General features: G+C 39.9%; 1 protein-coding gene across 19 annotated transcripts; it reads left to right on the plus strand.

Moving 5' to 3' along the window:
• The first annotated feature begins 59 nt into the window (after positions 1-59).
• Rbp (RIM-binding protein) lies at positions 60-25,032 on the plus strand. Of its 19 annotated transcripts, none has more exons than XM_070669318.1 (19): positions 60-145; positions 343-545; positions 1,791-1,974; positions 5,648-7,228; positions 8,393-8,721; positions 8,979-9,156; positions 9,252-9,692; positions 9,974-10,286; positions 10,423-11,030; positions 11,183-11,309; positions 11,895-12,103; positions 12,350-12,754; positions 13,010-13,556; positions 13,681-13,896; positions 14,208-14,428; positions 14,674-14,913; positions 15,070-15,328; positions 17,172-17,440; positions 18,789-25,032. In XM_070669318.1, exons 4-19 carry the CDS (start codon positions 7,085-7,087, stop codon positions 19,302-19,304), a joined length of 5,022 nt encoding a protein of 1,673 aa, XP_070525419.1. In that variant the 5' UTR covers positions 60-145; positions 343-545; positions 1,791-1,974; positions 5,648-7,084; the 3' UTR covers positions 19,305-25,032. The 19 variants fall into 19 exon arrangements, 17 of the variants coding, with proteins under 17 accessions (XP_070525419.1, XP_070525430.1, XP_070525420.1 ...); XM_070669329.1 differs by having other exon boundaries at positions 7,094-7,228; XM_070669319.1 differs by having other exon boundaries at positions 61-151.
• Positions 25,033-25,073: the final 41 nt, after the last annotated feature.

A 25,073-nucleotide genomic window follows, 5' to 3' on the forward strand; every position in this document is an offset into this window, starting at 1 on the left:
AAAGGAAAAAATATCCCCGCTTATGTACGTGTGTCAGAACCGGCTGTGACATTACGTAATGAAGTAAAGTAAATGGCATGCAAGAAGAGCGGTGTCAACACAAGCGGTCGTCGTAAAGAAAGATTTCACATAATGAGATGTAGATGTAATGGTATTTCTTTAATTAAAAACAGACATATTTCTTTGCCAGAAAAAAAGATTTACAAATTTATTTTGAAAGTATAATACGTAGAAAAGAAATAATTAAAATATCTAAAATATTTTTTTAATTAAAAATATTTTTATTTTCAACAAGCAAATGTTTTAAAATTGAATAGAGTTTTGAAATTATTCTATTTACAGGTTCTAAAGAAAGTTCGTGCAACACAACTTATACTGGAGTCTGAAATAATGATAACTAGTACGATCACGGAAAAACATTTGTTGGAGTGTAGAAAATGTGAAAGGGAAAGCGTGCGTCGGGATCAGTGGATATCCTTGAATGTGCAAATTTCTCTTACCCAAAGTGCACAAATTAAGATAAGAGTTATTTTTCGGCGGTAACTGTAAGTTTTCAACACGTTTACGTAATTAATAACAATTATTAAGATTTTTTAAAGACTTGTTAAAAAAATTAATGTTTTTAAATTTTGAAAAACAGTATTTTTTGCTTAACTTTATTGATAATTTAATAATTTTGAAGTGATATTTCTAAGTGTTAATTGATAGTAAATGTTCAGACTGATAACAAAGCGACATTGCTGTGGCGTATTTGATTGAGGGCGAATTGTACGGTTCGACGATCGATTCAAGCTTCGAAATTACTTAATGGGGGAAATGCAGATATATGCATCAGCGGTAATTATTAGAAATAAGAGAGTAAGGCACACAATCTTGTACGGCAAAAACGTGTAAATGGAAGGCTAATGTAACTGCATATAAAACTCAATTATTGATACCTATTATGTAATTTCGAAGAAAATTGTATAAAACAATTTTTAAAAGAAAAAAAATTAAAAATGTTTTCTGAACATTTAAATTTCAAGATAAAGTTTTAATTCAATTGTAATTCTTAACAACAAAGTTAAAAAAATCGGTCAAAATGTTTTCATTTGTCTGCATTTCCGGATCTCGCATTACACATTCATGAGAAAATAGGTCGTGAAGTATCGCAGCATCGACTTTCATCTCTCACTCTCTTGCACCTGGCCGATGAACGGCTATCAGGTAGCGCAAGGCTACCGACGAGAATGAATACGTAGGGCACGCGGTCGCAAGGGCGGTGAGTAAGGGAGGATCGGCGGAGGGTGTGTTCGCCGGTGCTGCGCTGGCTGGAGAACAGGTACTCGCCGTAGGCGTCGTACGTTCATTGATAAGCGTATAACACCCCGTGCTTTAGACCCGATGACGTCAACGAACGCCTGCGCAGCGTCGCGTCAAGTCCTGAATTGCAGTGGCGAACCTATCACCGCCACAACGTGTTCGGTTTCTCCGTCGTCATACGCATACAACGAAACTTTTCTCGTATAGCTTACTCGTGAATTTATCTAATCGCGATATCTGCAGTCGGAAGTAGGAAGTACAACTGTTGAGTGCTAGATTGTTATTTTTATTTAAATGCATAATTATTTTAACGACGCAGTAACATAACTGAAGGAGATTGGATTTTAATTATTCTGCATAGCAATGTGTCAAGGCAATGTTTTAACTATGCTTTATTATTTTTCTATTATTAGTTGTATAGCATTACTGAATTAATATTGATTTTTTTTAATTAATCAAGATATCTAATACCATTTTATCTTTTGCAGATTATTAAAATTAAACGTAAGATGGAGCAGCTATAATGGAGAATCGTTGTTTATGCCCTGAGTGATGTCCTCGGTGATCATTTGATAGAATTTTCGATGGATGTGAAAAAACTGGAATTTTTACAAGGGCGAAGATTGGTACAATCCTGGTAATACGGCAAGATCGTTTTAGACTGCGAGGAAGGTACTGTCATCTCTCCCACACGGGGAAATTTCGGATAGGCATGCGTGCATGTGACGCCGCGTTAAAATTAGACTATTTCTCCGGATCTTCGCTGATCGACCCCCCTCCTATCTCTGTGTCATTCTATATTGGTCGTTCGTCCATGAGAGAAAAATCGCGCAAGAGGAGAAAGCGCGACGAGTAAGAATGAAACGAATAGAAGGGAATTGAGGAATAGAGCTAGATAAATGAAATAGATGTAGGCGGTGGAAAAGGAGAAGAAGGAGAGGGAGAGTAAACGGAGGAGAATCAGTGACGGGAGAGTTCGGGAAAGAGAGAGAGAGAGAAAACAGAAGGAAAGAGTGACAATGAGAGGGAGAGAGTAGAGATATCGTAGGATCACCTCTTGCGTATTGATTGGTCTTTTGTGAAAGCTACACCCCCATGTAGCCACGACGCGAACCATTTCGCCAAGTTACTAGACTTCCAGGGTATCGGCTACCAGGGTAGCGGTGCCGCCATGTTTGGTACGGTCGATCGAACGCCTTAACGGTTGCCCCCCGTCGCCGATGATAATGTCGCGAGCGCGGTGGCGGGCAGTAGAACGAAGGCGACGTTCGTCCCTGCGGCAAGGGTACGAGGATACCACTTTCCATTCCCCCAGATCGACTCAAGAGCGAGCGAGATGCTGATATAAGGGAAGATCGTACGACGGACTCCGGCGATACAGCGACTCTATATCGGCATCGATCGTTGAGTGACCCATATCTGGCGGGAGCTCCTGCCCTCGCCCTCCCAGTTTCACAGTCGCCACTCCAACCGCCCCTACGACGCTTCTCGCACCCTGGTGCGCGCATCTAGCCTTTTCTCGACCACCCCCGTCCGCTTGTCGTCCGCTTGTACGGGGGTGCACCTCCACCCCACACGGGCTGTTATACCCCCACCCGTTACCCTTCACTCCGACAGTGGCGAGCGACCACCACCATCACCCCCTACACCCGACTTCAGCAGCCCTGCCTTCCACGGCCGAGCAGATCTTGGGGGTTGTACGGGATGATAGCCGAGTGAAAAAGCTTGGCGAGTACCGAGGAGAGTTCGCTCATCAGCAGCAGCAGCCCTGGCCTGCCACAATCCCTTTGACTCGGTCATCGTAAGTGTCGCGTTGACGAGGAGGTAGAGTGGAAGCTGATGTGAGTCAGGTGCGAGGGTGAGGGTGAGCGCAAGAGAGAGAAAGAGTGCGAGAGCGAGAGAACGAGCGACAGAGAGGAGTGCCTGATGAAGAGTGTGAACGCGAGTGAAAGGGAACTTAATTAGTCGTTCGACATTACACTGGTTCAACGTTTGATGGTTGAGCTACCGATGAGCAAGTGAGTGCCACGAACGCGAGCAGAACATCCCAGCGGTACCTCGAAACGTATGATTCGCTCGAAACATATTCCTGGGAGTAAGCCTTTTACTTGTTCTATCTTGTTGGCCCGCAAGCTCAACGTATCGAGGCTCACAGTGACCAATCTGGTGCGGAAAAGTGTCAGTGATTGGGACGAGGGTAACAGCGGCGACGACGGCAGCGGCGGCAGCGGCACCGGGACGGCGGATCAGTATGGCGGACGATAATCGTGGAGTGTCGGTGGTGTCGCCGCCACCGCCGCCACCGCCACCACCACCGCCGTCGTTGCCGTCACCGCCACTGCTCGCGACAGTGGTTGCACTACGTGCTCGCCGTGCAGTGGTGTCCGGTGCGCACCGGGTTCACATGTACGCTACGTACCTTTCGCCCTTTAGTGAGATCAATAAGCAGTGCCGTGGCCGCTCAAGTCGTACCCCCGCCGGAAAGTCGTTCCGTGTCTGGTGTTCTTCGTTCCCCATTCTGATCACGCGTCTTTCCTTCAACCTCTCATCATCGTCGTTCTCCTTAACGTTATCTTGACTGTCCGTCAATACGGTCGTACAAGCTCAATTCCGTATCGTCCGTTGAGTGTCAAAGTGCCAAAGTATTCCGGAGGTGAATTGTCTTCCGAATCACAATCAAGAGCTGGCTTTCAATGACCGGAAGTGCAGTATTTTTTCAGAATATTACTCTGTCTCTCTCTGTTGCTTTTTTTTCTCGTTCGGAGAGTAGTTACACAGGATTTCTTTACTCTCCACTTTCAGATTTGGCGAGAGTGCTCATTTCCGCCCGTTTATCTCCATGTATCACTCGCTATCTCGTCCGCCATCGAGGTGTACCTCGATATCGCTCGATCCGTCCGCTCACGTAGCACTTCTCATTCGCATTTTGGATCGAATTATTACCAACCAGCACCCTCGGTAGGATTTCTCATTTTGATATCTTCTTACTGTTCCTTTCGTTTCTCTCAGTATATCTCACTTTGTGCTTCTTCATCCATTCTTCTTTCGCTGTACGTAGTCTCCACACATTTTATTCCTTATTTATATCTTTAGTTGCTTTATCGTAGCGAAATTCGTTTAATCTATTGTCTGAGGTCTGTGTAATTGTCCGGCATGTTACTCTGCAAAAGAATTGTGTAAGAACTTTTATTGTTAGTGTCTGCGAAACAAATTCTTTTATGAATATTCTGTAGACAAAGTAAATATCCATTAGAGAGTTAAATATTTTAATATATATGGAAACTCGTGACAAATTATTATCGTAGCAAATCTCTTTTATGAAAGTTTAGAAACTTAAAAAAAAAAAAATTTTTTTGTGCATTTTGTTAATATATTGTATAATAATTCCATTATTCAGACTCAATGTGAACATGTATCGACGGTTTATCGCTTGTTTGTTAAATCGCTTTAAGATGTATTGACAATCAAAGGGTTAACGAGTGCGAGAAGAGTTTTGTAGTGCGTAGAATAAAATAGCCATGAAGTAACAGCGATAAGATGTATTTACCTAAGTCGCGAGAGCTGAACCGCGTGCGATGGAATAAAATCGATAATTCGGCACTAATATAGGAGTCTGGCATTAACTCGCGATGCGTGGATAAAGGGGTTGGAAACACGTTTTTTTTTCTACCGGAGAGAAAAAGATTTCATATTTCTTCTCACGGAATCCCGTTCGGCCGTGATAACGAATATTCGCACAATACATATTTATTCGCGATATTTATTCCTATCTATTTTTTTTTTTTCAATTTTGTATGCACACCCGACAGAAAGTTCTGTTTTTACTACTTGGTTTATTTCGGGATACTATATCGATTCTTCGACTCGTATCGTAGCCTATTTTATCGCACTTCGTTGCTCTGTGTACATTGTAACGGCGTTGATTGTTCGTCAACGCGTTCATGAACTTGCGTGGCAGAAAAGCGGATAATTTCCTGATCGTCGCTTTCACTGTATTCGTTAGTGTCGGGAGAAAGAGAAACAAAGAGCGGGAACATGCACAGCAATTAAATAGTATCAGGGGATGAAAGCGCACCCGAGGGAGAGTTGTCATTAAATCGCATTAATAAGAAGGTGATAAAAAAAAAGGAAAATAAGCTCTACCTAGAGAGATGTTTTCTTTTTACACTTTTATTGTCAATTACATAATTTATTACAATTAGAAATTAGATTAAAATAGAGTACAAATTTTGGTTTTGCTATAAAAATATCTCTAATTAACCGCGTCACATGTGAAATAATTTATAATGCTTTATTATTTAATTATAAATTTATGAAAAAAGTTCTTACTTTAATTTTTTTGCAGGGTAAACGTTTTCTTTCAAGTGACAAACGACAATTGTCCATCACAATAAAAAAACTCATGTTTGATCTTTGATGACTGGAGATAAGAGGCAAAAAAGAAAGGGGGAAAGTTAGCCGGAGATACGCCTTCATATCGCAGAAATAACGGGACGAGGGCGTAAAACTCTGCGATGCGCGTAAAAATCGCTAACTGAAGCTTCCACGAACAAGGCACGTGTCGCTCGATCGTAACGTATATACGTTAACGAGATTCTGTGACAAGTATGCAATGTGTGTACGTGTGTATGCGTCTGTGTATGCATGTGTAAGGCTTAATCGCGCTAACTTTTTCGCGTGAAAACCGCGATCGAGCACTTGGCCCCACACGCGACCCGTCAACACGAAATATCGCGCAAGCAACTGCACAACTCTGTATTAATACTCCCTTGGCTATGCCGCCGGTGTTAAAGTACGTGTTCGCGGTTGGTTGGTCTCATTGTGGGCGCCAAGCGACGAACGATCGTCAACCATGAAGTCACAACCAAAGCAAGGATTTCTAGGCGGATTACAAACTCGATCGAATTTCTCGCGTCAATACCTGTTGCCAATAATCGCCGATTGACTTTCTTACTTAACAGGGAACTCTCGTATATTTAAAGGGCTAGAACGGATTATAATCAATACGACAATTAAATCGTGAAAACTGCCCTTTATTTAACATAGAATTAAACCGAAGAAAGCTTATTCTATTACAGTAAAACGTTGTATTGAAATTAATAGTCTTTTGCTGGACTTAAAAGTGGAAGGACTTTGTGACGGAGAATTTAGCCTGTCAAAGAGATATCTAGTTTAAAAGCGGCACGTAAAACAGATAAGAAAATCAGGCTATGCTTGAAAGTAACTTTCTCAAATGAAGGGCCAAATCGATGTAACCCGATTCACGCTATATTTGGCTGCACGACGTACACTCCTCGCATTTCTTGGGTTTCATAATTAACGAATACGCCAATAATTTTCATTTCCATTAAATATTCACATCGTCATTTCTTGAAATGTAAGAAACGTGGCGAGAGAGCCACCCATTAAGAAATATTTTGCATACGTGCGTTTTCTCCTAGGATGACCCCATATCTAACTACGAATCAGCCTGCAATCCAATGCGAAAGAACGCTGGTCCCCCTTAAGCGCGAGGTTTCCCCGTTACCCAAGAGAGCTACAAGAACAGATCCCAGCTCGTTCCCGAGGCGGGGTACGCACGTGACCGGAGAAATAAGTGTCCCCTTTTACACTGCGATAGAGTCGCACTATTAGGCGTGTGTGGGATCGTCGTGCAGTGCGCGGCGCGGCTCGGCAGGTCGCGCAAAGGCCGCCCAATTAATTAAGATAGCTCCTAGACACACACGCTAGATCGATAGGGACCGGCCGCGATAAAGACTGGCGAGGGTCTCAGACTTCAGGGATGTTGCAGTGCTGTGGTGTTGGAGGTGGCGCTTCCACGGCACCTCAGGCTCCGCAGCTGCACGGTACCGGATCCGCTGTCGGGGCTACCACCTCCACGAGAACCACCATCATGCAGGACGCAGTTCTCGAATCCATTCTGGAGGTGAGTAACATTAAGACATAACAATTTTTCATATGTTTCAAATCTTATTTTAAGAATTGTTTGTTTAATTTAATTTAATTTGTTTTTATTTGTATTCACTTTGGAAAATTTTATTTAATTGCTAATTTAAATGCCATCTTTAAAGTTATGAAAGATTTTCACAGTTTTTATTCTTGTTCTTTTTTTTATTTAAGTGAGACTTTTTGCTGTGTTGCTTTTAATTATTTTGAATTTGCGAGAAAATGCATCTATGATGTGTTTTATGAGATAGATGATGAGATAGTAAAATACTATTTTTGCAATTGTGCCAAAAATTAAAGATTCTACGTGACGATATTGATGAGCATGTGCGTGCACTTAGTCGTGAATTGAAAGTCCTTGATATTAAACAGATTATCTAGACAGGTAATATGCATGTAATCAATACGCACACGTACATTTACACTCGTGAAAGTTATGCGTAAACCATCGACAATGAACTGCGGCTGAAAAGAGCTCTCTTTCACTCTCGGCACGGCGCTCGCCGATACTCGATAAAGCACACGTAATATGAAAAACAAAAGTTTTTATTAATGCGTTCCGGTAATGACTACTCGTTCTCGAGGGAGCTTTTTCGCGGGCTCGCCACGCGTAAAATAAACCGTTCGAACTCTTTGTTAATAGTTAAATTTATGTCTTTTGTATATTACTATTACACTTCGAAGCGAGTCTCGGAGATCTGTAGTCGGGAAATTAATATTGACCCGACAGAAGTTTAATCCACCACATTCGGGATAATTGAGCCAATTAATTTTACGGAGTGGTAAGCAATTTTACGGATTATAAAGCGATCGGCATCGCGGCATAATTGCCGGTTAATTATAAAGAACCTATTAAAGGGGAGATGTCGAAAAGGATGTCATCTATCAGTATTCTCTAATTTTTTTTTTTTTATTGAAATTTTACTGCGTGATTCGGGACAGTAAATCGTCTATAATCTATATTATATATATATACTATATATATATTATATATATGGCGATTAATCATGACATCGGCGCAACCTAACCTTAGCATAATGGCAGTCGCCACTACGTAACGTCGATTACGCTCCGAAGAATATGTTCTGTTTATCGAATATTTAATATATTTATAACGTTAATAGTATGATTGACATCTTCGCAGCAAATGCGGGAGACGGAAGCCCAGCGAGCGGACCTGGAAAGGCAGCATGCGGAAGCACAAAACCAACTGCGGGAGAAGATAGCAGGACGCTATCAGGGCCCGGAATCGGTTGAAGCGTTGCAATCGAAGATCCGGGAGCTCGAGAAGAAAACTGAGCTGCAGATGGTGAAGCACGAGGAACTGTCACTGGAGCTAACTAGTTTAAGACGTGCACGCAGCAGGGGACCGGTTGCAGGGCACGTCACATCCACGAGCGTCCCGACATCGACTTGGCCACCAGCTGGTTCCGAGATCGATAGAATTATTGCCAAGATCGAGCAAGACAATAGGTATGTATATCGACGAAACAAATCTTTTTAATCATAAGAATAACTGGCGATACAGGGTGGCCGAAATAAAATGTTTGATCGTAAAACTGGGTAGAGAATTAGAATTCGAGACCGCTAATCGCCTGTCGCGCTCACTCACCCGCGGTTTCTTTGTTCTTTTTTTTTATTTAAGTATTCATTTTATTTTTTTTTTTTTTTTTTTTTCGGATACTCTGCATAGATTTATTGGAATTTTTATTAATTAAAAATTTATTTAGCGCCAGCAGAATAATGCACGAATTGGACCACACACGGGGCGCAATAACCACACAGCAACCCTCGGCCACACAGGTTATCCTTAGGTCCAGCTCAGAAAATCTTCCCAATCTCGGTCAGCATCAACATCCACCTCATCCACACGCCCTCAACCTTGGGATGCCTGCACAAATGGGTCACGTATGTATCTCGTTTATAATATACAATCTTTCTCGCATCTTTTAATTATCTTCGATATATTTGTTAACTATTAATAAGATCGATTTAAATTACAGTATGCAGGTTCACCAATGCCGTTAACGCCTATGATGCCTGGTTGTCCTCCACTAACGCCAAATGGACCGCCATATCACTACAGCGAGCCGATACCGCCGGCACCATCACTCTCCAGCAGTCAGTCGCAGCCCGCTTTTCAGCAGAAAATTCAACAATACCAACAACAGCAATCACAGCAGCACGAATTGTCGAGTTCCCATTCTCAAAGCGCTTTGCCATCCCAACAGAAACCAACGCACACCTCACATTTCGCAAGTAATCAGTATCAAGAAACCTATCCACATACGCAAACGTATCAGCAACCGCTTCAACAACAAGCGCAGCAACAACAGCATCCGGCCTCGACTACGTACCTGACATCGGCCAGCCAGAGCGTGATACCTCACTATACACAGCCTGCTCAGACCGCCCAGAATTATCAGTTGAATGGGAGTCAACAGGTACGTTATTAATTATTAAATTATGATTATTTACTTATAAACGAGTAAACAAAGTAATGAATCTTGGAAGATGATAGATAAAACAAATAATATTGTTTTTATATCTAGTTTACGAAATATCTATCTAGAATAAATTACAAGAATTACAAATTATAATTAATGTAAATATTGCATGTTTTTAATACATTTTTAATTTTAGTTATTAATATTGTTAAAAGTAAAATATTAAACACTGCAACAAATATTAAGCTATCGATAAATTGTAAATAATTTTTACACAGGCAACGACATATCCTAGTTTGTCCATGGCCTCGCATCCAAATGGAACTTACAGCACAGGCGCAACTAGCTTCAATACTCAGTTGCCGCATCACAATTATACCGTGCCGCAGACAAATATTACGCAGACAACACTGTCCTCGCTGCCCCTTTATTCTACCACGTCCTTTCATTCCACCCTCGGGGGACTCACCAGCGTGCCCCAGTCCGTTCTTCCTTTTTCCACCGGTCAGAGCACCTTCGCCACTGGTAGTGGGTCGACATACTCCACTACCGTCGGGACCAACGCTTTCGGGACGTCTGGCGTAAGCTCAGGTAAAAATTGCATTATTGAAAAATACAGTCTTCTGCGGAATATTAAAAAAAATAATTTAAATATTTTTTTTGAATTTACAAAAATCTGTATTATTTAATTGAATTTTTTATTCTAATAATAACGCATGCCTTGCAGGTACTAGTTCGGGAGGTCTCTTACAAGCAATAGGCGATCCTCTACAAGCCATGCAGCAACTCTCCGCCCAGTCGCAGGCAAATCAACTTCAGCAGCAAGCGATTATTCAGCAGATTCAACAGAGCTTGCGCGCGAGTTCGCCAACCGCGCCTGGCACCGCAACCGGCCACCATTTTCTGGGCCCTAGGCAAATGCCGAAGATCCCCACGAGTATACTAACGAATCCTCTGGATCGACTGACTAACACCGACGACATTATAACTGAAGGGCAAGTGGACATGCTGGATGTACCCGGAAAGGGCAGATGTTACGTTTACATGGCACGCTTTAGCTATGAACCGTTCCAACATTCACCGAACTCGAATCCAGAAGCGGAACTGCCGGTCCAGGGTGGCGATTATCTCTTGGTTTGGGGTCAGCCCGACGAAGATGGCTTTTTGGACGCGGAGACACTCGACGGTAGACGCGGTTTAGTACCGGCCAACTTTGTTCAGAAATTGGTCGGCGATGATCTGCTGGAATTCCACCAAGCCGTTCTTGGCCTCAGAGATGTAGATGATTCTGTCTCGACAAATATTCCTCAAGTGAGCAATATAAAAACTAACAAGGTATTTAACGGAGTTTTATACTTTATGTTCTATTTATATTTGTATTTTCGTCATAAATAGGATCGATATTATTAATGTATAAAAATAATATAAACTTTCTTATCAAAACGCTAATTAGATAACAATAATAATTATAATTTAATTTATTTTAGTATTATCTGCAAGATATTGATTTAGAATTAGCCGCGTTGGAAGAAGGAAATCGAAATCGTCAAGCAGAATTATCCGCATATGCAGAACTTGACAATATCGCGGAGGAAGATGAACAGGAACCACCAGGTTAGTACGCTTTAACAATTATTGTAACATTCCGTAAAACGTTGCATGGCGCATGTCCTGAAGTGAAGTAAATGTCATATATACTAAATTTACATGTGCAATCCAGTAAATGTAGATATATATGGTACTTGGATCATCTTTAAAAAAATTAATCCGCTTTTAGCGATGTATTTAAATCGTCTTTCTGACAATGTTTCCAAATCTACAACGCCATTATGAAAATTTTTTTTAAAGGAAACCTTGATTCATTGATCCTTCTTAACGTGCGCATGCAATTTGATGTCAAATACCTCAAGAAACAATACCAAATTATCCTTGATATATTCCTGTGGCTTTTTTTTTACCTTATCTGCCGCATGGTAATAGTCTAGACGAAAAAATATACACGTCACATGATTATTAACATTTACGTCCAACCGGTTTTCACGGAGTGAATAATCACACAAAATAAAATGAGGAACACAGAAAACCGAATCATTGCACTGTGTTAAGTGTTGGCTGGATTTAGGCTGGCTTAGAGAGATAGACAATAGTAAAAGATCCTTAGCTACAGCTAGGCTTTGTCTTTGTCTTTTCCTCCTGAAGAAGTCTACATGTTTTCGGACCTAGTTCCGGCGCCGCAGCATCTCACCCTCGAACGGCAACTCAACAAGAGCGTGCTGATCGGATGGACCGCACCTGACAACACGCATCAACTGGAGTCTTACCATGTCTACGTGGACGGCGTACTAAAAGTTACGGTGAAGGCCACCGAGAGGACCAGAGCCTTGGTGGAAGGAGTCGATTCTACACGGGTTTGTAATAAAAATATTAACTAGATTTTTTTCCGAAATTAATTAAAATTAAAATTATTTTTTTATTATAGGTTATAGAAAATATTTAAAAATTAATTAATTAATTTTTTAAACTGACAAATATTGAGTTTAAATAACTCTAAGATTTCAGGTTATGTAATTAAATGAGGAATTGTATAAAAATATATTTTTTTTATTTTTTTAATTTATTTTAATTGCTTCAAAATTGTTCTTTCGCTGATGCAGCCGCACAGAATAAGTGTGCGTTCGGTCACGCATTCGAGAAGAACGTCGCGCGACGCTGCTTGCACAATGGTGATCGGTAAAGACGTCGCGATAGGCCCAACCGCCGTCAAAGCATCGAACGTCACGGCAACTAGTGCCGTAATATCCTGGCTACCTAGTAATAGTAATCATCAGCATGTCGTGTGCGTTAACAACGTGGAAGTAAGAACCGTGAAGCCTGGCGTCTACAGACACACCATTACCGGTTTGGCTCCGTCAACGATATACAGGGTGACCGTCAAGGCAAAGAATCTACGGGCAACACATTTTGAGGATCAAAATGCACAGGCAGCCAATAACCAAGCCTGCCACGTCCACTTTAAGACATTGCCCAAGGGATTACCGGATCCTCCGGTCGATATCCAGGTTAATAAAATTATTTTCAATATATTACTAATATTATTATTAATTAATATAGATATTAATAAAATTATTTTACTGTATTTAAATATTAAAATTGTAAGATTTTCTAGTATTAAAAATGTTAAATTCAAAAGTTTTTCAGAAACGGAATAAAAATTCAGCGACCAGAATTAAGTAGATTTTCTGGATTTTCTATCGACGACCTTTAAAAAACAGTTTTCTGGGCATTAATGATGCGTAATGTCATCCAATTTTCAGGTGGAGGCTGGACCGCAGGACGGCACTTTGCTAGTGACCTGGCAGCCTGTTGCCCTAAACGGTTCGGCCGTCACCGGTTACGCGGTGTACGCCGATGGTAAGAAGGTCACCGACGTTGACAGCCCCACCGGGGATCACGCTCTCGTCGACATACACAAGCTCATGGGGCTTAATCCAAAGCATATCACCGTCAGGACTAAAAGCAGGGAAAGTCAATCGGGTGATAGTTGCGCAACAGCAATACCTTGCAGTGTTCTTCGAGGTGGTCCCACCGCTCACATGCCACCACCACATGGTGGACTTCCTCATATGGATCAACGGCAGCCCCAACAACCCATGGGCCAGCCTATGGGTCCCCAGCAAGATGATCCCAATCGTCATCGTATGGCAGGTGGCGTAGGGCAGCGATATCCGAACGCACCCGTCCCGTCGCACATGCGACGGCACATGACCAATAGAGTAGACGCCCACGGTCAAGTTATCATCGAGACAGACGAAAATCTCTCCGACAAAGAGATTTATCCCGGACAAAGCATCCCTCAAATGGGTAAATATCTAAAAATATACAGATGCAAGAAATCTGGGTTTGACAGTAAATGACTTCCGCATAATCCAAGCTTTCCTGGACGATCTGCCCTTGCTTAATTGCAATTTTCAATTATCTCGTTTAGGAATTCCAGAAATTACAAAAGATTCTGCGAGCGAAGCGAATTATAGCGAGGAGGACGATCCCACGCGAAAATCGCGGGGAATGCCACCACAGCATCACGGCTCGCATCATCGATATGGCGCACAAATGGATCCTCAGGGCCCGCCTGGAGCACATAGATCTCCTAACATGGGCGGTCCCAGCAGTAGACCACCAGATTCTTATTATGATCAAACGGGTAGATATAATGGCCACTGTGTTGCTGTGATGGAATTCTTTGCATTCTCTGCCTCAATTTCTACTTCGATAATCATTTTATCTTTTTCTAATTATTTCGGATAATTGATGTGTTTATGTTACAACTCTGAAGATAACCCTGGATGTAATGTGTATTTACGTGCCATTTTTCTCCTTTTTCGGACTCTTCTCTCGCTGAAGCATTGATGTAAAACAATTAATCATGTTGTGTCTTTATCTATCACTTTAAGTGTGCAAAACGAATCTAAGTCATGTGTTATTATGTCTATTTTTTCTTTAAATATTACTTAGGAGCTCAAAGAGGAAGAGGACCGGTTTATCGTGGTGGTGGTGGTGGTGGACGAGCATCGCAACCTCAAGTTGGAGCGAGTCATCCACCGAATGTAACTCAACAAATGAATAAGAGGCAACGGTGGTTTGTGGCGCTATACGATTATGATCCTACGACTATGTCACCGAATCCCGATGCATGTGAGGAAGAATTACCATTTTCTGAAGGAGATACTATCAAGGTTTATATCTAATTATTTTTGCGTTTTTTCCAATCTTTATTTTATTTTAATTTTTTAATATTCAAACTAAATGCAAATTAAATTTTAATTTAATGGTTTGAAATAAAAAATTAAGTGTCTTACGATATTTTAAATAATTTTAATACATTTAAATTAATATTTTATTTATATTTATATCTATAAATTTTTTTTATTAACAACCACTGCGTTATATGGAGAAATAATGTTACGGTTTTATCTTAAAGGTATATGGTGAAAAAGATGCTGATGGTTTTTACTGGGGCGAGTGTCGAGGTAGGCGAGGATATATTCCTTACAACATGGTGCAAGAACTTAAAGATCCACCACCAGGCCAAGCTCAGCCTAGTAGGAGGGGACCTGCACAGAGCGAGAGATGGGGAGATATTTATGCGAGTATGCCTGTAAAGAAGATGGTAGCCCTCTACGATTACGATCCTCATGAATTATCTCCTAACGTTGATTCTGTAAGATTTTTACTTTAATATTCTAAATTAAAAAATTTATTAAAGTCTTAGAATAAATTATATCATTAATTATTCGTTAATTAATTGTTAGTTGCACGTTAATATAAATTATAATAATTTTTATTATTCGTGATATTAATTATTTTAATTTTACAGCAAGTTGAACTAACATTCCAAACCGGAAACGAGATATACGTTTACGGCGATATGGACGATGACGGATTTTATATGGGCGAGCTAAATGGTGTGCGCGGTTTAGTGCCGAGTAATTTCTTAACCGAGGCACCCGGACAGAATCAGGGACAACCGCCGCAGGGTAGCAGGCGACCTGGCGGCCAGAGTCAAGGGCCGGGCGCGAGGGGGCCACCACCACCTCCTCGAGAACCACCCCCGGCTGGTCACCGACGTGGCAAAGGTAAACACGCAATCAGATACCATTCATATACATCAAATCCTCCCTATAGAGCTGACTATCAGGGCATGAATAGCTCCTCAAGCCAAAACGACATCGGAATTAACTGTATTCTGCACGAAAAAAAAAGTTTGTTAGTCTGGTACATTATACATAGTATATCCGTTTTTTACATTTTTGCACTGGGTGTTTTAAACAACATATCACTCCTGAAAATTATGAGTGGAAAATTAAAATAAAAAACGAAAAGTCATATATAATTTTATAAATTTGTCTTAACGACAACAAAATATATATGACTTTGTCTTCGATTCTAATTTTCTATCCACAGTTTTCGAAAGTGACATGTTGTTTGAGTTTCCACACGTGAAAATTAGAGATTGCTATATCTTTTCGTAATCTGAGACGGCGGAATGTCGAAATTGGCTCGAGGGGTTGTTAACGTTTCCACACCGACGCGACGCATCAATGTTTTAATGTTTTGAAGCACACAGTTAATTCAAAGATGCGTGCACTTGTGCCGTTTTGCGTGAGATGCAATCAATAGTCAATCCCGTCACGTCGGTGTGTGTAAAAAGACGGAAATGCAAGCGTCAAGCAACACAAGACACGAAACCAGATGTGTGCCAGACGACAGGCAGAAGGATATATTGTTTAGCGTTGTGCAATCTGGCAAGTTCGAATCGATACGCAATTCGAGCCGAATGAGCATGCGGCGTATAATTAGATGGAATTATTTTGGAGCAAAGTGTGCAAACCGCGTGTACGACACGCCTTACACGTGCCCCTCTACAAAGAGGGGTCTCGTTGTGTGTCGCTTCACACGCACGCCGGTCAACGCCGGTTTTTACCAGCGCAGTGTACATCCGATACCCACGCTCTCGTAGGCATTCAATAACGTGTCATGTTATTCTGTTAATTGTTGCCACGATCTCGTCAACGTTATTGCAAGTGTAACACCGTTAAAACTTTGTTCGCGTCACATGTATATAAAAGAAAATTTTATGAACGTCCGTAAAAACACGTGCTGTCATACACACGACGATATATTATATATATATATATTTATATATATATGCAATGAAACACCAAGCTGCTTTCAATGTCTTCTATTATATAAGTATATATCTACATATATATATATATGTTAATATACGTATACATAATTATATGTACACATGTATACGTATATTTATATATATATATATTTTTTTTTTTCTCTCCGGGCACTATCTGCCTCTGTTACTATTACTCTACGTATCTGTCCTATTCTCTCTGTCTATATTATATACATACGTATATATTATATATTTACACTATATATATATTTATCGACTGATTATATACACACGATCATGTTGATGTGATATATAACAGTTTACTTTATACCGACATGATCTGTTTCTGTGTGCCTGAACTGATCGATGGTCGTCGTGTCACATGATTGTCGTTCGTGTCGTGTTGTCATGCTGGCCATTTACGATTACGCTGATCTTCCATTTGTTCATTAATCGGTAGAAAATCAACGATAGATATCGGTCGCGACTTTCGTCCAAGAATACGAGAGAACAAACGTTGAAAAACTCATTCGCGTGACTAACAAGACTTCGCTAAGTAATTCCGAGACTCTTCGCTGGATCATTCAAATAATCTATCTCAATCTTGGGGCAATTAGTCTCTCTACTCGCGCCTCTTTAGAACTCTCAGACAGTAGTATATACTCCGGCATGCTCGATCGACTCGAAAGGAAAGAGATAAAAAAAAAAAAATAAAAAAGAACAAAAAAAAGTAAGAGATAAATGCGCCATAAATGACAACACGGTTCTGTTCTCTTCTCTGTTGCTAGATGCCTGCATTGTGCCTGTGTCTGTCCCTGTCTGTCACTTAGACTCTAGACAACTACAACAACCACCACCACCATCACTAATGAACAACCAACAACATCAACTACAACATCAAAACAATCCACCGCATCTAGCCTACCAACAAGCGAATCACCACAGCTACACGACCGTAACCACGTCCAATCAGCATGGGCCCAGTCACTTGCCACCCGGCGGCGGTGTCATGGGTGCCCATCAGCAAGGTCCCGTACCGCCCCACCTTCAGCAACAGGTGAGCCCGCTCCTCTTCCGAGAATTTCTTCTCATGCGCTTACTCTCTTTCTTTTTCTCTTTCTCTCTCTTTCTCGTGTGCTTTTTTTGTCAAACATGTGTGCTTTTTATCCACATTTTTGTGCGCTTCTTCGTCAGGTACACTTAGGCTTCCACGTTCGAAGACTGTCCGTGATTGATAAGTCGTTTTTTCACATAATGAAACGCATAACAATGAGTTTGCCAATTGTTCGATTTAAAGCTAGAGAAACAGAGAGGAAAACTTGGTTTTTTTTTTTTTTTTTTTGTAATTGATAATATAGCAAAATTTCAAAGCAAATCAGCTTTTTTTCATTACGTTTGCGTTGCCTGTTTAGGGATAATCAATCAGCAGATTATTTTCTTAAATTCTTTGATTTACTTTTCGTGTATAAATGAGATATAGATATCAGATTGTATTGTAGAGTCTTGAACAGAAAAAAAAAATATAATCATGTATTTTTCATCATTTGTGCTTCGCTATCAGCTTTAACTCATGACTCTATCTTTGCTACAAATATCGAATAAGCTTTGATTTTCTTGCATGAATGTAAAATATATTGCTAACTGTAGATATGTTATGCAGAAAAGCATTTTGGTTGATTCAAATAAAATTAATTTTTTAAACGTAATGTGAACAAAAATATTGCAGTAATTTTTTACTTAAAAAAAATCTCACAGCTATTTAAATCATTTTTGTATTTTACTTAGTCGTTTGCAATCTTTTTTGCAAGTTGTGCTTTATTGCGAAACATAACAAACGTAACACGCGAGCTATATGTGTTAAATGTATTTTTGTACGTCGTATATGCCATATGAAATGCTTTAAATTGTGCAGCATGCTATGGCATTATCTTAATTGATTTTTCATTTAAACAAAAATTATTACAAATAAAGAATAAAAAACGTATCTCGCGTTTCGATAAATTATCATGATATACTATAATATACTCTGCAAGAGTATGAATTAAAAATATATGAAAATATAAAGTTTCATCCATTCTTATCTTACGTTCTTTTATCTCGAAACATACACTTAGGATTTTTCTTTTCACCAATTAATTTTTACCATTATGTAAAACAGAAATCTTTACATACATCTTTCGAATTTTCGACAATTTGTTTGCGTTAGCGAACATAGTATCTTCGAAATGATAGAAAAATAGCATCGCAGAAGTGACACTAGCAGAAGTAACAATAGACAGTGCGCGATAGAATTAGGCGAAGTAACGATTTATTTACTTGTTTAGCGATTGGACAACAGCAAGAAAACGAGAAATTATTATTTAGAGAAAGAAAAGATTTAATTAACCACATGTCTTTGTTTTTAGGGGAAGGGGAGGGGCGGCGTGGTCAATCGGGTCACTGGTAGTAACATGCCGGGTATGCAAGGTCCCGGTCAGCATCTCCAACAGCAGGATTATCAAAGTCAGCAGCAAATGAATCAGCCGTATCAGCAGCAGCAAATGAATCAGCCGTACCAGCAGCAGCAAATGAATCAACCATACCAGCAGCAGCAGCAGCAGCAACAACAGCAGCAGTTCCAACAATCGCAGCAACAACAGCAAATGGGCCAACCGTTCCCGCAACAGAATCAGCCAGGCGGCCTCGGCATGCAAGTCGGCGGTCCTCAAAGCACTAGCAAGCCCATGAGAGGGATACCCGCGGTGATTCCGACGGCGCAAACGAAACCTAATACAACACAACAGCAGCAACAGCCGCAACAACAAAGCACTGGGCCGAATCTGATGCAGAAATTTACTGAGATGGCAGGTGCAAGCGCAGGCGGTGACATACTCTCTAAAGGGAAAGAGCTGATCTTTATGAAATTCGGATTGGGCAAGTGAGGAGGAGCGATCGTTGACGACGTGACCGTGACGATAATAATGATGACACGTTGTCGCAATCGTTTCCATTCGACATCATTGTGCGCGTAAGTAAATCTCGTCAATCGAGCTGTGTGAATCAGTATTACGACGAACATATTTCGACAATGAAAAATATGCAATCAAGACGTAAAATTACCGGACGTTGTTGAGAGGCGAAGAAGAGTACGCCGCCATTGGTATAGCTGCTGTTGTTACTATTGTTGCTACTTGCTATTAATAATCGTTAACTACTGCAAAATAAAGAGAAACGTCGCTGGACGAATATATAATAAATTGAAGACGAGTCTTGCGATAGAAGACAGAAGAAAGGACATTCGGCGGAGACTGCTTGAGATGAAAAAAGGTGACCCGAGATACTTTCATGTATCTCTTAAATTTTCCTACTGGCGACTCCACCGGTCAGGCAAATATAAGAGATGAATAAAGTTTCATCAAATTTCTTCTTAATCCTCCTTTTCCGAAATATTCTTCTGCTACTTCGTCTTCTTTACGCGACGGTAGGATCCTCGAATGATATTTCGCGGTCCATTGAAAAAATACTCGTCCACCGAACTGTCGCGGAATCTTCTAACATATACAAGATAATCAACGTCATGGAATGCTATTTGCGAAGTATATTTCGAGCGACAGCGCGCCAAGTCATGTAAATTTCGTATTTGTATAACTATTTCTTTCAATCTCTTCTCGTTCTTTTTGCGTTATTCAAAAACACCGTTCGGTTTTTAGAATAATACAGAAACTTTTGTTGTGACTGTGTTAAGATTGTATCGAGAAAGAGAAATAGAGATGCAGAGAGAAAAAAGCATTCCACTTTAACATACTTCTGTATATGCAAAAACGAGTCATAACTGGCAAAGCAATGTTAGGCAGGCCGAAATCAGATGTTTCATCACGTCGATGGAAGAGAAAAGATAGAAACCAATCTACAAAGGGATAATCATATCGCCGTACAAGAGTGAAGACGCGACAACAACGTGGGTGTGCCTTGGGAGAACCGTCTCACCCAGCAGCAACCAATGATCATATCTCTAATCGATAATCTAGTTATTTTTTTCTTTTTCTCGTGGAAATCGAGCGCGCTATATCGAGAACCGTAGCGGCGCACACACGAAAAAACGATGACGATCTCTCGTCTTGACAACTTCCTCTTGTTCCCGTATGGGTGGGTTGTGTGATTGAAAGCCCCTTTTTTTTTTCTTCTAACCTTCCCCCGTTCGCATATTTCCTTATATTATCCCATGTCCTTCGCTTTTTTTTTCAGCGTTTTCAAGTGGACCTGCGCGCGAATGGAACTCGTTGCGTTCGGATCACAAAAAAGAGAGCATGAAAGAGAGATCTTCGAGCTTCGTGTTTTCAGCCGCTCGGATGAATCTCGGGATCGGAGATCGCCTGTTCGGATCGGAAGAGAATGGAACGAAGTCAAAACGATGCCCGAAGTTCAACGACGACTTGGTCGTTTATTGTTAAGCCCGTCTTGAATTGCGCATAGAAATGGAAGGTAAAACTGAGTATTGAATTAGACACCAATTATAAAAACGAAAAACCTATGATCCTCAGATCAGGGCAGGCGAATCGGCCGCGTATCAAACGATATATCATAGCTGTATGCGTATGTGTGAGCGTGTAAGAGAGAGATAGAGAGAAAGAGAGAGAGACAGGCGAGATGGAACGAGAGATCATAGCGTATTAAATGGTAACGGAATATACATATATACATATGCATATACAGATATACATATATATACATATATTTAACTATTGCAAAGTGTTGTTACATCGCTACTTGTATCGTATTTTGTACAAAGTATCTTTACCTTCGATTGTTTTCTTTCGCCAAGATATCTTTAGCGAAAAAAAAAATAATATGGCGGAGGAAGAACGACGAGTCTTTTTCGGATTCATTCGAATCATTCAGTATCACCATCAGCATTAATATTTTTATAATTTTCACTATTCTTTATCATTTTATTATTTTTATTCTCAATTTTATTGTTGTCATTATTAGAGCTTCGATATCAATATCACGCTATTAATACATTGTACTTAATTATTATTTGAGGCTGTTCAATGTATATATTCGCTTTTTGTATATTTTTCGGTGATGGACAGCGAGACAAGCTCTAGAAATTTTTAAAAGTAGGAAGCATCATGTCAGAGAGATAATCGTTTGCGTCGAGAAACAAAGCAATTCTTAGAAAACTTAAGAGCGCGATTCTATCCTTTCACTTTTGAGGGATGTACGTCCTACTGTGGCTTTAATAATTTCTGGAGACGACAATATCTCCAAATCTCAATAATGACGTTAGAATTCCACTTTGTTAGAGTTTAGAATGTTACATAGCTTAAAGTGGAAGTGAAAGGATTGACATTGCGATATTCAGAATACTCAAAATATTCAGAAAAAAAATAATGCGATATATATAAAAGTAAGTTGACTTTTTGCCACAAACGGAACAACATTAATGAACGTAATAGACACATAATGTATACGTCACTATGGACCAAGACGAAACTTCTAACGTTAAAAGAAAGTTAAATTCAATACTTAAATAAAATTAGCTTGCTTTTTGTTGTACAATCAGTCGTATAATCGGTAGATATCTTAATATGATTTGTTACTGTTAATCAGATTTTTCCATACACAAATTCTTAAGACTGGAGAGAAACGATAATCATTTAAATGATAATGAGATTTATCGCGAGACCTGTAAATATTAAGATATAGAAATTAATTACGACAGATGAACGTATCTCTCTAACGCGATGCTTCCGTTACATAAGCTTACGTATAAAAAGATTACATTTGCATAGAATAAGTCTGTCTAAATCAAAAAGTAGACAGAACAACGGCACTCAAAGCGTTTTCCTGCTTTTATTAAGTTTTTTTTTCGTCGCGTGATTGTGTGATGGTACACAATTTTAAACTTATGCGTCCGATGAATTAAGTGACTGATTAAATCCAGTCGTGTAAAATCAGACGATCATGCAAAAGACGCATAAAAATCCGTCACTTTACGACTATTCAAGTTAAAGAAATCGCACGAAGATATTGATGCGTTATACATAATGATTTGCTACGGCAGGATTCCGTACAGCTTATTTTCATCGTCTATTGTATTTTTAAGTTAAACGTTGTACAACATAAATGCGTATTTCAAAACGAAAAAAAAAAAAAGAGAGAATATCAATTGTTTAAGAAATTACACGACTGGACGATTCAGATAGTAATCGAGTGGAAAGTAATATCGACATTACTAGAGCACGCGTCTTTCTTCACAGCTTTTTTCATTGTTCCTCCAATCCTCCACCTCTCTCACGATTAACAATTTTCGCACTATATTACGACAAGCGAATTCATATCCAATTAGTAATCTTGATTCAGGCGATGTGAAAAAAAAAGACTGATACCGAAGTTACCGATGCCGCGGGTGATTATAATGAGTACCAAGACGTTAATAGCGAGTGTATGTAATCTCTCACATATGTCGCGGTCGTTATGTGTTTTTCTTCGATTGTTTTCTGCGTTATCCTGTCGTATCTTTATAACATAGCCGTGTATAGCTCTCTTTCGCGCGAGCGAGAAAGTATACATATTTGTTACGAACTTGAAATTGATTATAGGCGTAAAAAGAATGAGAGAGAGAAAAGTAAGAGAAACGAGAGAGAATTATGAAGGAGCACCGACGCGAGATGTCGAGCGGCTTTCCGGCAAGAAGCGGGTCTTCAAGAAGGAAAAGAATATTATTGAGAGAAGAAAAGGAGAAAGTAATCGTCGATGTGGCGCGCATATATATATAGTATATATATATATGCTTTTACTTACGGTACAAAGTCGAAAAGAGAAAAAAAAAAAGGAGAGGAACGAGAAAGAAAGAGAGAGGAATAAGCATTTTTACTTATCATCGTTAGACTTTTAGATATGATCACTTAAGACGCACCTATAACTTTCATGCGAACGAACTCATTGTGTATCTCGCGTGAAAACGTTCGTGCAGGTCATCTCTGCGACTCATCCTCTTCGTGCGGTTCAGACCAAGCGCCAATGATCGATTTGATCGTTTAACGAGAACAATAAAATAGCGAGAGATGCGACGAGACGATTGAGCGCGAGTAGAATTATGCGGCGATACCGCTACTTAAGGCTCCCGATCTGTGAGAATATATTACATAATTATTAATTCTCATCTACGAGTTATATCTTCTTAAAATCCGTGATATTCATGTGTAGCTAAAAGCCCAAATTTTCGATTAATCCGCGTCCAATGTACAAATTAAACGATCAGTCTTAACACATTTTTAATCTCGTAGCCGACAGTATGCATTTTACAATGTTCTATCGAATGTGAATTGCTGTTTGTAATGTTTCCGTGTTCAACAGTTTCGTCGTTGTAAATTACACTAAAGGTGAATGTTAATCCTTTCCTCGTGCGCGATGTCGGATCGTTGGCCTTAATTCGGCGGTACCAGTCGCAGCGAGTCTATTGATTACTTCTCGTTTATCGAGCCTCGCACCTGTATGCCTCATATCTGTATATCTCATTGTACATTCTCATTGTTACCGACTTTTAGCTTGGGACGATCCGTAGCTCTTTTGATATCATGGCGATTGGTTGAGGAATGAAGCGAACTAGTGAACAAAGCGAGCTCTCGAATGCTGAAAGGAACGCAGGTGCGCCCAGCAATCCTCCACAAGTTTTCCGAATGTTTCTTTCGGTCTTCGTAGATACCTTTAGGCATAAAACACTGGTTTAATTTTACCTAGGTGTCGAATAGAATAAATATAACGCCCGCCTTCCGCGTATTCGTACTTACGTATACACGAACACACACCCCAGATCGATACGCGTCGACAACGGATGTGCCAGTGTCTGCTTGAGAGTCTTATTGTTTAAAAACGGCTTTCTGTTAATTGTTTTACAATCAATACTCTGTTCTTCGCATACGTTGCAAAATTATACTTACGAATGTTAAACACGAGCCATATTTGGCGATTATGTAATAATTATTTTTTAAATGTGATTTATTTTAGGAATTGGCTGAGATGGCAAAATTGAAAAAAAATTATACTAGAGCTCTTTGGTACGATCTTAAATGGACACCGCGACAGGATCGTTCTGGGACCCGCGAATTTTCGTTCCGCTAGCAAAGCTTCACTGACGGAGGGAAAGAGCGCTATAACGAATCAAAGTGACTGACAAAGGTGTGGTATAAAGAGGAGGCTATGTGAAGCTACTTGGACAATGTTAATTAGTCGCCAATTATTGTCTCTATTCTTTCTCTCGTGTTGATAATAAGGACGTATGAAGCGGGAGCAGGAGATAGCGCAAAAATCGACTATATAACACGTTTCAATATAAACGAAAAAAAAAAAAAATATTAATAAAAGAAAATATATCGCGTCGTCTCTTAAGCATGCCAAGAAAGAGAAACGCCAGCTACGTTTGTCATTCAATAATCTTGCGCTTTGTTTTTTCTATGAATCGGTGCGCGACGATCTTACTCATTGTTAGATCGAGGTGAAGAGAAACAGAAGAAAAAAAAAGAAACTGCTATATATATATATATATATAAGTATATATAAATATATATAAAGAGAAAAGGGGAGATTAAAGAAAGCCCACAAAAACACACACACAATGTTATTATAAACGATTAATTAATAAAAAACGAATCTTGTTTGTTGTTACTTCTGGTATACCTCGTTGTAGACCACCGCACCGATTTATC

Source organism: Cardiocondyla obscurior, linkage group LG19, assembly GCF_019399895.1.
Source record: "Cardiocondyla obscurior isolate alpha-2009 linkage group LG19, Cobs3.1, whole genome shotgun sequence".
Taxonomy (NCBI): domain Eukaryota; kingdom Metazoa; phylum Arthropoda; class Insecta; order Hymenoptera; family Formicidae; genus Cardiocondyla; species Cardiocondyla obscurior.

Bases quoted from the DNA above. Each gene is read 5' to 3' on its own strand.
- Rbp (XM_070669318.1), top strand. From the start codon at position 7,085: ATGTTGCAGTGCTGTGGTGTTGGAGGTGGCGCTTCCACGGCACCTCAG. The intron at 8,722-8,978 runs GTATGTATATCG...AAATTTATTTAG, and splicing joins AAGATCGAGCAAGACAATAG to CGCCAGCAGAATAATGCACG. The intron at 9,693-9,973 runs GTACGTTATTAA...ATTTTTACACAG, and splicing joins AGTTGAATGGGAGTCAACAG to GCAACGACATATCCTAGTTT.